The 16,256-nt window shown below is 42.2% G+C and overlaps 1 protein-coding gene across 1 annotated transcript; it reads right to left on the minus strand.

Moving 5' to 3' along the window:
* Window positions 1-7,740: 7,740 nt before the first annotated feature.
* Window positions 7,741-12,103, minus strand: LOC133564220 (kininogen-1-like). The gene is made up of 3 exons (XM_061918374.1): window positions 11,918-12,103; window positions 11,552-11,835; window positions 7,741-8,038 (listed from the first exon to the last, which is right to left on the minus strand). Exons 1-3 carry the CDS (start codon window positions 11,934-11,936, stop codon window positions 8,003-8,005), a joined length of 339 nt encoding a protein of 112 aa, XP_061774358.1. The 5' UTR covers window positions 11,937-12,103; the 3' UTR covers window positions 7,741-8,002.
* Between the last annotated feature and the right edge of the window lie 4,153 nt (window positions 12,104-16,256).

A 16,256-nucleotide genomic window follows, 5' to 3' on the forward strand; every position in this document is an offset into this window, starting at 1 on the left:
CGTTGGAAAGACTATGTATCCCGGCTGGCCAGGGAACGCCTCGGAATTCCCCGGGAAGAGCTGGACGAAGTGGCTGGGGAGAGGGAAGTCTGGGCTTCCCTGCTTAGGCTGCTGCCCCCGCGACCCGACCTCGGATAAGTGGAAGAAAATGCATGGATGGATGGACAAGCAAATGTCATACAGGTCTGCAGTACCTGGAGGAGCTCAGGTCAAAAATGAAGGACTCCTAACTGGAATGTTTCATTTATATTTTGTTTGAAAATAATGTCTAACAAAGTAATAAAGACCAGCAAATATGTCAAACTGAGCAGGGGGTAGATTCATAACCTAAATACCAACCACTTTTTGATTTACATTTAAGTGTATTTCTGGTCTTGTCACCGCCAGGGGCGTCACTAGACCTAATACTATACTGGGGCACAAATACTTCATGTGAGCGTGCAAAGCGCGCAAGCAAAAACATTTTTTAGCACTTATTTATCATAAAAAATACATAAATAGTGCTTTAAACTATGAAATCATATCGGATTATGTTGTATGGATCTTTGATTAACCACCTGAAATTAACTAATGCATTTGACCTACTTGTGCACTTTTTTTACTCCAAACTTCTAAACTGATACTGGTAAAAGCAAAAAGGAAGAGCAATTCATCTTTTTGAAATATTGCAGTAATCATCTGCAAATTTAACATCTACAAATGTAAAACGAAAAATAAAGCACCCCTACATCTCTGGGTTCTTTTATATTATTTAAATTGCCACCTCAGTAGAAGCATTTAATTCTCACCTTAAAACTCATTTGTATACTCTAGCCTTTAAATAGACTCCCTTTTTAGACCAGTTGATCTGCCGTTTCTTTTCTTTTTCTCCTATGTCCCACTCTCCCTTGTGGAGGGGGTCCGGTCCGATCCGGTGGCCATGTACTGCTTGCCTGTGTATCGGCTGGGGACATCTCTGCGCTGCTGATCCGCCTCCGCTTGGGATGGTTTCCTGCTGGCTCCGCTGTGAACGGAACTCTCGCTGCTGTGTTGGATCCGCTTTGGACTGGACTCTCGTGACTGTGTTGGATCCATTGTGGATTGAACTTTCACAGTATCATGTTAGACCCGCTCGACATCCATTGCTTTCCTCCTCTCCAAGGTTCTCATAGTCATTATTGTCACCGATGTCCCACTGGGTGTGAGTTTTCCTTGCCCTTATGTGGGCCTACCGAGGATGTCATGGTGGTTTGTGCAGCCCTTTGAGACGCTAGTGATTTAGGGCTATATAAGTAAACATTGATTGATTGATTGAAATTCCATTTATGGCAATGTGGCGAATTCTATTTCAGATACACAAAACTATAAAATATACACAAAACAATAAAGCCACAGTAGTAGAATAAATGAACAACTGTTGTGTGTCTGTTCAGGGAATCATTTTCTGAGAAGTAAACTGTAACGTCTCCTTTTCATTTTTGCAAAGTGGTCAATCACTCTGGACAGACATGGAAATATTACAGTAACTGTTATACAGTTGACCAGTGGTTCCCAACTACTGGGTCGTGACATAAAAGTGGATTGTGTGTCATTTTCAGTGAGTCGGTCACATGTGCATGAAAAAAAAAAGTTTAGGGAGAAAAAAAATCAAACTGTGGCAACAAAACAAGATATTTTTAGCCATTTTTCTAGTGACTATTAGAATAGAATAGAATAGAGTTTTATTGTCATTATTGCAAAGAACAAGTTCAAAGAACAACGAAATTGGAGCAGCTCCTCCTAAGGTGCATATACATCTTTTTCCAAGATGGCGCTGCTGTAGTGGCTGCTATAGGCAGGAGCTCTGTGCTCTTGTATCATCCTTTTGTGTTTCCCTCTTGTTTTCATGTGTTATTATATTTTTTTGCATTTTTGGTCTGGGACCCTTTGGGACTGTGTGACAAGGGGTGTCACTTTCGTGACCTCTGTGGTGCTTTTTTTGTGGACTTCTGGATCTGCCTCCCGGGAGCCTTTTGGCCATGGAGACCAGCTGCTGGGTCTCTGCCACACCGGAGTCCGTTTGGAGGGACTGGAGGAGATGCGGATGAGGGGACAGGGCTGCGGAGCTGGCACTGAGCGCTGGGATGGAGAGGCTTCGCGGTGTCTTGGCTGGGTGAGCAGGTGTCGGACACCTCAGTCACCTTGGACGTATCCTCGCTCATCCATGCGGACTGGACACTGGCCGAGAGTGGAGTCAGCTGTCTTGGTTTCTTTGTTGGGTCTGCTCCTGTCTCTGGCCATGCTCCCTCCACCCCAGCGGACGATGGCGTGGATCACCGCAGAGGCCACCACAGTGGATATGTTTCTTTTCATTTTTATTCATAGCTGTATGTAGAAGTGTCTGGTTGTATCTGCTGCTTTAATGTCTTTAATGTCCTCTGTGTTCTTTGATGTTTGATGTTTCCCTCTTACACACATGGAAGAGGGATGTGTACTATGGCTATGAGTTGTTTTTTTTGTTTTTTTTTTGGGTTTTTTTCCTCCCTTGGCCTCAGTCTGCACCCCCTCTCCAAGGCCCAGGCTAAGACCGATTTTTTCATTTCATTTTAATCTTCTATTTCCCCCCCCTTGTTTACCTGTATTTCATCTTTTTTTGTAAGGGGCGCTGGAAGCCGGCAGACCCGTCAGCGATCCTGTTCTGTCTCCCTGTAATGTTTGTCTGATCTTGAATGGGATTGTGCTGAAATTTGTAATTTTCCTGAAGGAACTCTCCTGACGGAATGAATAAAGTACTATCTAATCTAACAATATGGTAGTATAAATAGTAAAAAAAAAAAAGATAGAGATGACAGATGTATCTATGTATATGTATATGTATCCACACAGATGCATATCTGCATGCATATGAACACATATACACACATACATAAAACATTGTTGCACATTGTAGTCCGAAAAAATAGAAAAACATTTAAACATTACACATGAGGACATGATATTGTGCTCACTCAGTGCCTGTTTAATGCTACTATTAGTGAGTATTTTAGCAAAAGGCAAACCGACTAACAAGTTGGAGGCGGACTCAGGACAGACATGGAAATATATATTTTTTTAAATCTAAATGGGGCAATAAAACCAGATATTTTCTGCCATCTTTCTGAAAACAAATACAAAAATGTGACAATTTTTTCTGGAAACAAAACCAGATGCTTTAGCTGTAGCCATTTTTCTGGTGACAAAACAAGATTATTTTAGTCAAAGTCACACCGATTAACAAGTCAAGTCTACTGTGCTATTTTTCTGTGAAATAAACTTGAATGATTTAAAAATTTGCCTCACGACTTGATGCTATGGAAAAATGTTTTTCTTCCTGAAGATAAACCATTTGAGAAGCATTTAACTCACACATGCTGACTCCAAATCATCATTGATGCAGAACCAGCAGACAATAACCAACATTATGTTTCATGTTCATTAGAAATTCCCCCGACAGCTCGTACAGCAAATGAATATGTTTGTCTTGATTCAAGGAAGAATGTTAGCTAACTTAGCATCAACTTAAGACAATGATGTTGCCTAGCTAGCTAGGACTTCACTTACATCTCTCATTCCTGCTGCTTCTTCTCTGCTGCGGGCGAATAACTTTCTTAAATCCATCTAGGAGTTACAGTTTGAGTCAAATCAAAATCAAAATAATGTAATTAACAAATTGTTGTTGGCTAACGTCACCTACCTCAGCAGTGATTCTCATCCTCTCTCAACGGAAGTCTTGATCCACACGTGAATAAATTACCATATTAATTAGCCATGTGCTCATTGTTACGTGGAGTGAATACAGTAGCAAGCAATTACCATACTAAGTAGTATGTGCGCTGTTGTCTATGTTATGTAGACTTAAAACTCTGAAGCGTTTTTTTTTTTAATGGTGAAATTTTTAATGGGGCACTGCAGATCAACAGTGGGGCACGTGCCCCAGTGAAATATGTCTGGCGACGCCCCCTGGTCACCGCCCTCCCGGGCAGAAAGGCGACATGGCAGTGCTGCCCTACTTTGGTTGTTTTCAATCAATCAATCGATCAATCAATCAATCAATGTTTATTTATATAGCCCCAAATCACAAATGTCTCAAAGGACTGCACAAATCATTACGACTACAACATTCTCGGAAGAACCCACAAAAGGGCAAGGAAAACTCACACCCAGTGGGCAGGGAGAATTCACATCCAGTGGGACGCCAGTGACAATGCTGACTATGAGAAACCTTGGAGAGGACCTCAGATGTGGGCAACCCCCCCCCCCCCCCCCCCTCTAGAGGACCAAAAGCAATGGATGTCGAGCGGGTCTAACATGATACTGTGAAAGTTCAATCCATAGTGGCTCCAACACAGCCGCGAGAGTTCAGTTCAAAGCGGATCCAAGACAGCAGCGAGAGTCCCGTCCACAGGAAACCATCTCAAGCGGAGGCGGATCAGCAGTGTAGAGATGTCCCCAACCAATACACAGGCGAGCGGTCCATCCTGGGTCTCGACTCTGAACAGCCAGTACTTCATCCATGGTCATCGGACCGGACCCCCTCCACAAGGGAGGGGGGGACATAGGAGAAAAAGAAAAGAAGCGGCAGATCAACTGGTCTAAAAAGGAGGTCTATTTAAAGGCTAGAGTATACAGATGAGTTTTAAGGTGAGACTTAAATGCTTCTACTGAGGTAGCATCTCGAACTGTTACCGGGAGGGCATTCCAGAGTACTGGAGCCCGAACGGGAAACGCTCTATAGCCCGCAGACTTTTTTTGGGCTCTAGGAATCACTAATAAGCCGGAGTCTTTTGAATGCAGATTTCTTGCCGGGACATATGGTACAATACAATCGGCAAGGGGAAACAACCTTCATAGATTGCAACCAGACGTAAAGTTGGATGGTAACCGTGGGACACGTCGACCGAGAACAATGTAGACTTACAACAAATAACACTGAATCCAACATATTTATTTTGAATTCACCCGAGTGGCCCAAGATCGCTAAAAGGGGAGGCTTATGACCCCCGGCCTGCTGCGAGCAGATGGCACGGGATTTTAATGATGATACATTTTGATCAATTGACTGGAACTTTGGGACATTCGCGAACAAACCGAATGTTTTGACTGGCTCATTAACATGAAGAATGGGGCTTGGGACATTGCAGTGATGACAGTGAAGAAACATTTACATTTACTCCTCGCTCTGCAAACCAAGGCGGCAACTCTTCACACTTCATTTGCCGTCTCTCTGCTACGACTGCAGCTGTGACCGCTGCGAGAGGCTACTGCAAACCTGACTTAATGTGAGGAAGGGCTGGGGGCAGAGTGGACAACTTGAACTGCAAAGTGGTACCTGCTTCCGTGTCTCTAAAACATTGGAAAAAGGTGCTCGATTTGTCGTTAGGCACTTTCAAGAAAAAAGACGCTCGAAATAAGCAGGGGCGTCCATGAAAAAGACGGCGCTTAGATGGCAGCATCTGTTGTTCCAAAACCTGTATGTACCTTTCAGCATTAATGGTGCCTTCACAGATGTGTAAGTTACCCATGCCTTGGGCACTAATGCACCCCCATACCATCACAGATGCTGGCTTTTGAACTTTGTGTCGATAACTGTCTGGATGGTTTGCTTCACCTTTGGTCCGGATTACACAATGTCGAATATTTCCAAAAACAATTTGAAATGTGGACTCGTCAGACCACTTTGCATCAGTCCATCTTAGATGATCTTGGGCCCAGAGAAGCCAGCGGCGTTTCTGGATGTTGTTGATAAATGGCTTTCGCTTGGCAGAATAGAGCTTTAACTTGCACTTACCAATTTTTTATTTTTTTTCCAGCCACTACGGCGCTGCTGTAGTGGCTGCTGTAGGCAGGAGCTCTGTGCTCTTGTGTCATCCTTTTGTGTTTCCCTCTTGTTTTCATGTGTTATTATATTTTCTTGCCTTTTGGTCCGGGACCCTTTGGGACTGTGTGACAAGGGGTGGCACTTTCGTGACCCCTGTGGTGCTTTTTTTTTGTGGACTTCTGGATCTGCCTCCCGAGAGCCTTCTGGCTATGGAGACCAGCTGCTGGGTCTCTGCCACACTGGAGTCGGTTTGGAGGGACTGGAGGAGATGCGGATGAGGGGACAGGTCTGCGGAGCTAGCACCGAGCGCTGGGACAGAGAGGCTTCGTGTTGTCTTGGCTGGGTGAGCAGGTGTCGGACACCTCAGTCACCTTGGACGTATCCTCGCTCATCCATGCGGACTGGACACTGGCCGAGAGTGGAGTCGGCTGTCTTGGTTGCTTTGTTGGGTCTGCTCCTGTCTCTGGCCATGCTCCCTCCACCCCAGCGGACGATGGCGTGGAACACCGCAGAGGCCACCACAGTGGATATGTTTCTTTTACTTTTTATTCATAGCTGTATGTAGAAGTGTCTGGTAGTATCTGCTGCTTTAATGTCTTTAATGTCCTGTGTTCTTTGATGTTTGATGTTTCCCTCTTACACACATGGAAGAGGGATGTGTTTGTTCTATGCCTATGAATTGTTTTTTTTTTGTTGTTTTTTTTCCCTTGGCCTCAGTCTGCACCCCCTCTCCAGGGCCTTGGCTAAGACCAATTTTTTTATTTTAATCTTCTATTCCCCCCCGCCTTTGTTTACCTGTATCTCATCTTTTTTGTAAGGGGCGCTGTAAGCCGGCAGACCCGGCAGCGATCCTGTTCTGTCTCCCTGTAATGTTTGTCTGATCTTGAATGGGATTGTGCTGAAAATTTTAATTTTCCTGAAGGAACTCTCCTGACGGAATAAATAAAGTACTATCTATCTATCTACCTATCTATGTAGCGACGAACTGTATTTAGTGACAGTGGTTTTTCTGAAGTGTTTCTGAGCCCATGTAGTGATACCCTTTAGAGAATGATGTCGGTTTTTGATACAATGCTGTCTGAGGGATCGAAGGTCACGGTCATTCAATGTTGGTTTCCGGCCATGCCGCTTACGTGGAGTGATTTCTCCAGATTCTCTGAACCTTTTGATGATATTATGGACCGTAGATGTTGAAATCCCTAAATTTCTTGCAATTGCACTTTGAGAAACGTTGTTCTTAAACTGTTTGACTATTTGCTCACGCAGTTGTGGACAAAGGGGTGTACCTCGCCCCATCCTTTCTTGTGAAAGACTGAGCATTTTTTGGGAAGTTGTTTTTATACCCAATCATGGCACCCACCTGTTCCCAATTTGCCTGCACACCTGTGGGATGTTCCAAATAAGTGTTTGACGAGCATTCCTCAACTTTATCAGTATTTATTGCCACCTTTCCCAACTTCTTTGTCACGTGTTGCTGGCATCAAATTCTAAAGTTAAAGATTATTTGCACACAAAAAAAATGTTTATCAGTTTGAACATCAAATATGTTGTCTTTGTAGCATATTCAACTGAATATGGGTTGAAAAGGATTTGCAAATCATTGTATTCCGTTTATATTTACATCTAACACAATTTCCCAACTCGTATGGAAACGGGGTTTGTACAACTGAGAGTAATATACTTTGGTACTTGACCCATGCTACAGTTAGTCAACCAGTTAGTGACGACCTTGGAGTTGAGTCGCATCAAGGTGGAGTCCATCCCATGGCAGATGATTAGATGGTTGCGGCTACAGTGAATTAAAACAACATGTTTTTCAGGATTAGGACTGTTTGAATAAGGTGGGACTGAACGAACAGTCTTTAATTCACCTCACAGCAAACTCATTTTGTTCGTCGTAAAAACAAGCAACGGAGAAGGAGAAATACAACAGATACATTTTTTTATTTATCTTTTGCATGATTTTGAAGTAAGCGAAACAACCTAGAATATATGAACGTGCTTGTGACGTACAACCAAGACTCACAAAAACAAGCTCCTGGTAAAACAAACAAGAATGTAGCAAAACGTGTATTGTGTCGTTTGCAAAGTTTGTAATTACAGCCAAGAAAAAAAAAATATATATCTGTCACAAAAAGACGTGATGACGACTTAAGCGTTCATCCTTACTCCCGTGCACCTGGTCATCTAGTCGGAGTCGCTGCTGCAGGAACTGCTGGAGGACTGCAAGTGTGCAAAAAAAAACAACACAAAAAAATAGGAATTACCATGACTTCAAAGTAGTGCGGTCAATTTATTCACGTTTGTAATCTCATTACCGTATTTCCTTGAATTGCCGCCGGGTATATAGTATGCGCCTGACTAGAATTACTACCGGGTCAAACTCGTTTCGCAAAATAATTAGCGCATGCTTAGCGTTACCGCCGGCTCAGGATTAACGCCGGGTCAAACTCGTTTCACAAAATATTATTTTCATTAGCGTATGTCTAGAATTTCCGCCGGGTCAAACTCGTCTCGCCAAATAAGTAGCATATGTCTAGAATTTCCACCGGGTCAAACTCGTCACGTCACGAGTGACACTTCACCTGTCATCATTTTCAAAATGGAGGAGGCTGATTTCAATAATTTGAAATCGCATAAAGGGAAGAAGATTAAGAGCTATTCAGTAGGATTTAAGGTCCAAGCTATTGAATATGCTAAAAAGAACTGTAAGCAGCTATGTTTTATTAATATACCGTAGCTGCGTGTGTCAAATATGAGTCATTAAATGACTCCCGCCTCCTGGTGGTAGAGGGCGCTAGTGATCCTTCTTGCGACTACTCGGCTGCAGAAGAAGTGACAACAAGCAGCAAAAGTGAGCAGCGATCGTTTATTTTTTCCTCTTACTTGCACTTTTAACATGGAGGATTACATATCTAAAATAAAACAGTTTTCTAAACTGGACTTTCAATCGAAGCAGGAGGTAATAAAGTAAGATCTCCATCGAGACAGAGAGACTTTTAAAACTGAAGAAAGATAAGGAAGACTTCTATAAACAAGTTATCGATGCTTTTGATCAGAAGGAGCTGGCATGGACTTCATTTGTAAGTAAAGGTAAGACCATAATAAAACATTTTTTTATTAAATGTGCTTTTCATGATGGTATCCTTACATCACACTCAAATTTATAAGCGCAGGCCTAAATTTACCACATGCCTTTGGTAAGCACCGGAGTGAGAAGAGGTTTCAAATTAATTAGCGCCCCGGCGGCAATTCAAGGAAATACGGTAATTGGCGGTTATTACTTAAGAGTATTTGGATACGAATGCAAATTTATTCTCAGAATGTCATACAGGGATATTTTTAAATGTTTTACTCGTTTTACATGCAAAATAGTTTTTACTAAGTTCCTGTTTAGTGGCATATATTTGCATTGGATCACTAATGTATAACAACACTTTCAGGTAGCCACCTGTGGTCGTGGTCAATAGCTTGATTAATCTGCGGCAACCAACGGCTCTTTTAGCGCCGCCCTAGTGGCTCTCTGGAGCTATTTAAAAAATGTATGAAAAATGGAAAAAAATTAGGGGGAAAAATATATATTTTTTGTTTTAATATGGTTTCTGCAGGAGGACAAACATGACACAAACCTCCCCAATTGCTATAACGCACAATGTTTATATTAAACATGCTTCACTGATCCTAGTATTTGGCGACCGCCGTTTTGTCCTACTAATTTTGGCGGCCCCTGAACTCACCGTAGTTTCTTTACATGTACAACTTTCTCCGACTTTCTAGGACTTGTTTTATGCCGCTTTTTTTTCCGTCTCATTTTGTCTACCAAACTTAACGTTGTGTGTGAATGCACAAAGGTGAGTTTTGTTGATGTTATTGACTTGTGTGGAGTGCTAGTCAGACATATTTGGTCCCTTCATGACTGCAAGCTAATCGATGCTAACATGCTAGTTAGGCTAGCTATGTGTACATATTGCATCATTATGCCTCATTTGTGGGTATATTTGAGCTCATGTTGTTTTTTTAAAGTCATCTTAATACAATTTATATCTCATGGCACACTATCTGTATGTAATATGGCTTTAATTTTTTGTGGCTCCAGGCAGATGTGTTTTTGTATTTTTGGTCCAATATGGGTCTTTCAACATTTTGGTTTGCCGACCCCTGGCCTAGGTAATGCATTTTTTTTTCTTTCGGAATTACCGTATTTCCCTGAATTGCGGCCAGGGCGCTAATTAATTTGAAACCTCTTCTCACTCCGGCGTTTACCAAAGGCATGCGGTAAAGGCAAGCATGCGCTAATTATTTTAAAACCTCTTCTCACTCCGGCGTTTACCAAAGGCATGCGGTATATTTAGGCCTGCGCTTATAAATTTGAGTGTGATGTAAGGATACCATCATGAAAAGCACATTTAATTAAAAAAAAACTTTATTATAAATGAAGTCCATGTGCAGCTCCTTCTGATCAAAAGCATCGATATCTTGTTTATAGAAGTCTTCCTTATCTTTCTTCAGTTTTAAAAGTCTCTGTCTCGATGGAAATCTTCCTTTATTACCTCCTGCTTCGATTGAAAGTCCAGTTTAGAAAACTGTTTTATTTTAGATATGTAATCCTCCATGTTAAAAGTGCAAGCGAGAGGAAAAAATAAACGATCACAGCTCACTCTTGCTGCTTGTTGTCACTTCTTCTGCAGCCGAGTTGTCGCAAGAAGGATCACTAGCGCCCTCTGCCACCAGGAGGCGGGAGTCATTTAATGACTCATATTTGACACACGCAGCTACGGTATATTAATAAAACATAACTGGTTACTGTTCTTTTTAGCATATTCAATAGTGTTATGATCCGCCGCCCGCATCATACATGGTTTTGGTTCTTGAGTCCTTTTTTGTTTTGTCGATCGCTTTGGACTCTTCCTGTTAGTTTTTGCACTTCCTGTTTTACCTTGTCACCAATGTTTCTCATTTGTTCCACCTGCTCTTGTTTGTTACACGCACCTGTGTTCTGATTATTGCTTCTGTATTTAAGCCTGCCTTCTCCCTTTGTTCAGTCTTGATCCGTTGTTTGCTGTAAGCGACACTCACGTTGGTTTTTCGTCGATGTCCATACTTGTGCTAAGTCTTGCCTTAGCTTTTCGTGCGCTCGGTACGTGTATTTTACACTTTAACTCAGTGCTAAGTATTAGCCTAACTTCCAGTGCGTTCGGCACGCTTTTCTTTTGTCTGTTTTGTACCAGTGTTATTTTATTTTTGTTTATTAAATCAAGTCTTACCTGCAATTCCTGCCTGTCTTGTTCCTCGTGCATCTTGGGGTGACTCAACACGCGCATCACGATGCGTTTCAAACGTGACAAATAGCTTGGACCTTAAATCCTACTGAATAGCTGGTAATCTTCTTCCCTTCATGCGATTTCAAATGATTGAAATCAGCCTCCTCCTTTTTGAAAATGATGACAGGTGAAGTGTCACTCGTGACGTGACGAGTTTGACCCTGTGGAAATTCTAGGCATATTCTGATTATTTTTCGAAACGAGTTTGACCCGGCGTTAATCCTGAGTCGGCGGTAATGCTAAAAATGCGCTATTTATTTTGCGAAACGAGTTTGACCCGGCAGTAATTCTAGGCTTGGGCAGACTATATACCCGGCGGCAATTCAAGGAAATACGGTAATCACCTAAGTTAACTCATCATTTTTGACAGCTGTACTTTAAACAGATGAAGGTAAAGAAATGTAAAGACTCTTACCCCATGACAAGACTTTCCTTTCTTGTGACACTTGCCATGCTTGTGACCTTTTTTGTGCTTGGTCTTTTTCCCATGCCCATGCCCATGTCCATGACCATGATCATGTCCATGACCATGTCCATGACCATGATCATGTCCATGTCCATGGTCATGTCCATGATCATGCCCTCCATGTTTCTGTCCTTGTCCCTGGCAGGGACCAGAACCATGGACAGGTAGGTCACATGGCTGAGGAAGGCAGCTTCCAGGGGGATTTTGAGGGTTTCCCGACCCATACTTCTTCTCTTAACAAACGAAGGAAAAAGAAAATGATCACAAATGACGGTGGCTGTTGTCACATGCATGCACGGCAGATGCGCGGTTTACCTTGGTTGCTCCCGGACATTTTTTTTTTTTACCCAACCACCAAGCAACGGATGAAGAATGCGTGCCTCCTGGAATCCAAAACAAAACAAAAAAAATCCCTCAAATCAGGTTGTCAGAGAGGAAAGAGAGCAGCAGCTGCAGAATGAACTTGTTGTATGAAGGAAGCGCCGACTGTTGCTTCCTTTATACGTAAACACTCCACAACAGCCCTCCCTTAAACATTGGATCTGGGCTTGGCCAAGACAATCCTTTGCACATATTTTTTATTGTGACCTAAGTCCGTGTTATTTTTAGACATTTCAGTCATTAGACTAAAGATCGGCTTCCACAAATCCTTGCACCAACAGGTTTTTTAAACATCAACAATTGAAGCACTTTATCATGTTAGTCATCTGATCAAACAGACCTCTTATAAAATGCTTTTAGTTAACACATTTTTCCTAATATCTGGTGTCATTTTAAAGGCCTACAGAAATGAGATTTTCTTCAATGTTTCAATCAATGTTTATTTATATAGCCCTAAATCACAAATGTCTCAAAGGACTGTACAAACCATTACAACTACGACATCCTCGGAAGAACCCACAAAAGGGCAAGGAAAACTCACACCCAGTGGGACGCCAGTGACAATGCTGACTATGAGAAACCTTGGAGAGGACCTCAGATGTGGGCAACCCCCCCCCCCCTCTAGGGGACCGAAAGCAATGGATGTCGAGCGGGTCTAACATGATACTGTGAAAGTTCAATCCATAGTAGCTCCAACACAGCCACGAGAGTTCAGTTCAAAGCGGATCCAAGACAGCAGCCAGAGTCCCGTCCACAGGAAACCATCTCAAGCGGAGGCGGATCAGCAGCGTAGAGATGTCCCCAACCGATACACAGGCGAGCGGTCCATCCTGAGTCCCGACGAGCGGTCCATCCTGGGTCTCGACTCTGGACAGCCAGTACTTCATCCATGGTCATCGGACCGGACCCCCTCCACAAGGGAGGGGGGGACATAGGAGAAAAAAGAAAAGAAGCGGCAGATCAACTTGTCTAAAAAGGAGGTCTATTTAAAGGCTAGAGTGTACAGATGAGTTTTAAGGTGAGACTTAAATGCTTCTACTGAGGTAGCATCTCGAACTGTTACCGGGAGGGCATTCCAGAGTACTGGAGCCCGAACGGGAAACGCTCTATAGCCCGCAGACTTTTTTTGGGCTTTAGGAATCACTAATAAGCCGGAGTCTTTTGAACGCAGATTTCTTGCCGGGACATATGGTACAATACAATCGGCAAGATAGGATGGAGCTAGACCGTGTAGTATTTTATACGTAAGTAGTAAAACCTTAAAGTCACATCTTAAGTGCACAGGAAGCCAGTGCAGGTGAGCCAGTACAGGCGTAATGTGATCAAACTTTCTTGTTCTTGTCAAAAGTCTAGCAGCCGCATTTTGTACCAACTGTAATCTTTTAATGCTAGACATGGGGAGACCCGAAAATAATACGTTGCAGTAATCGAGACGAGACGTAACATATTTTCTTATTTAAACGGGGATAGCAGGTCCATTCTATGTGTCATACTTGATCATTTCGCGATATTGCCATATTTTTGCTGAAAGGATTTAGTAGAGAACATCCACGATACAGTTCACAACTTTTGGTCGCTGATAAAAAAGCATTGCCTGTACCGGACGTAGCAGACGATGTGCGCGTGACATCACGGGTTGTGGAGCTCCTCACATCTGAACATTATTTACAATCATGGCCACCAGCAGCGAGAGCGATTCGGACCGAGAAAGCGACAATTTCCCCATTAATTTGAGCGGGGATGAAAGATTTGTGAATGAGGAAAGTGAGTGTGAAGGACTAGAAAAAAAAAAGACTATACAGTGGGAGCGATTCAGATGTTATTAGACACATTAAATCCCTTATCTGCTTATTGTGTTACTAGTGTTTTAGTGAGATTATATGGTCGTACCTGTACAACCTGAAAGTCGGCCCCGCACCTTTCTTCAGCACCAGTCGACGGGTGGTGGCGATTCCCATTTCTGCCCTTCGCAAGGGACCCTCTTCGAAACACGATCTTTCGAAATTATCGCTGCATAAAACACTGCACTTTGTGTTTGTGGTCCAATCCAACCGTGTCCGCTTGACCGCTCTTTTCCATAGTGAAGTGAAGTGAATTCTATTTATATAGCGCTTTTCTCTAGTGACTCAAAGCGCTTTACATAGTGAAACCCAATATCTAAGTTAGATTTAAACCAGTGTGGGTGGCACTGGGAGCAGGTGGGTAAAGTGTCTTGCCCAAGGACACAACGGCAGTGACTAGGATGGCGGAAGCGGGAATCGAACCTGCAACCCTCAAGTTGCTGGCACGGCCACTCTACCAACCGAGCTATACCGCATTAGTAAAGCTTCACTGTCATCTTTCGGGAATGTAAACAATGAAACACCGGCTGTGTTTGTGTTGCCAAAGGCGGCCGCAATACACCGCTTCCCACCTACAGCTTTCTTCTTTGACGTCTCCATTATTCATTGAACAAATTGCAAAAGATTCAGCAACACAGACTTCCAGAATACTGTGGAATTATGCGATGAAAACAGACGACTTATAGCTGGGAACGGTGCTGGAACAAAATGTCCTCTACAATGCGTGATGTCACTCGCACCCGTCATTATACCGCGACGTTTTAGCATGATACTTCAGTGCGAATTTCAAAATTGCAATTTAGTAAACTAAATTGGCCGTATTGACATGTGTTGCAATGTTAATATTTCATCATTGATGTATAAACTATCAGACTGTGTGGTCGCTAGTAGTGGGTTTCAGTAGGCCTTTAAAGGCTGTGGTCGGTTTTAGTGGGTTTCAGTAGGCCTTTCACCATTACATAGCATGTAATGGTGTTTTTTTGGTCAAAATGTTGCATAGACTATGTTTTACAGATCATCTTCAAGCCGTTTTCTGACAGTCGCTTGTGGGCGGTCTTATTTACGTGGCTCACCTGTTCCCAATTAGCCTGTTCACCTGTGGGATGTTCCAAATATGTGTTTGATGAGCATTCCTCAACTTGCTCGGTATTTTTTGCCACTCGCGCCAGCTTTTTTTAAACATGTTGCAGGCATCAAATTCCAAATGAGCTAATATATGCAAAAAAAATAACAATGTGTTCCATTTTGAACGTTAAATATCTTGTCTTTGCAGTCTATTCAACTGAATATAGGTTGAAAAGGATTTGCAAATCATTGTATTTTGTTTTTATTTACCATTTACACAACGTGCCAACTTCACTGGTAATTGTATTTGTATAACACTGTAAGCTTAAAAAAAACAGCGTGCACAACTCAGCTGATCAAACACGAGTCATACCCAACATGACAACGTGATGCAAAAGTTGAAGATAGTTGAACAAAGGTCCTCTTTCAACAGTGGTAAGAAAAAAAATAAAAGCACACTGGCAGATAAGTGATACAATATACCATTTTTAAAAAATATTGTTTGAAAATGACATTAAAAATGGGAGCGAGATGAAGATTGGAACCTTTTTTTTTGTTATTAAAAAAAAAGTAAATAAGAAATATAATATCCACAGATTTATTTTATCAATTGACAGAAATATATTAATGTTGATTCTTTTATTGTGTTATGTTCAGGATGGGCGTGCTTTTTTTTTTTTTTGCAAGATTGATGACAGTCATAAACCGATCATTAAGTTTAATAAATGTAAAGCAGGCAAAAATGATGACCATAAACTAAAAGGCACTACCGACACTAAGGTGAGGAACTACACTAAACAAAAAATATAAACGCAATACTTTTGTTTTTGCTCTGTTGTGAGCTCAACTCAAATATCTAAAACTTTTTTCTACACACACAAATTGTTTTATTTCTCTTTAAAAGTGTTGTATTGGTCTCCCTAAGCTTTGGAATATTATATATATATATATATATATATATATATATATATATGGGTATTTCTGTCTGTCATTCCGTCGTACATTTATTTTCCTTTTACGGAAGGTTTTTTTTTTGTAGAGAATAAACGATGAAAAAAACATTTAATCATTATTTCTTCTAGATTTTCCAGAACAAAAAATGGGCGGGGGTTTGGGGCCCTGAAGGCCGGCCTGCTGCTATAAAGCGTTACTCAGCCGTCAAACACCTCAAAGGGGAATCCAGCGGTGGTGAAGGCGTTTGGTGGGGGAGGGGTGTGTGTTTGTGTATATGCCCGTTGTTTTAGGTATAGTGATGTTGTGTCCATAGGCCTGGGGCCGTTCTGCATGCAATGCAAGCAAAGTTCGACTTCCAGGTGTCCTTGAGGAGGGAGGGACGTCAAAAGCGTCCATCGGTGAGCAGTCCTCTA

The sequence above is a fragment of the Nerophis ophidion genome, linkage group LG13 (genome assembly GCF_033978795.1).
Source record: "Nerophis ophidion isolate RoL-2023_Sa linkage group LG13, RoL_Noph_v1.0, whole genome shotgun sequence".
Lineage (NCBI taxonomy): Eukaryota > Metazoa > Chordata > Actinopteri > Syngnathiformes > Syngnathidae > Nerophis > Nerophis ophidion.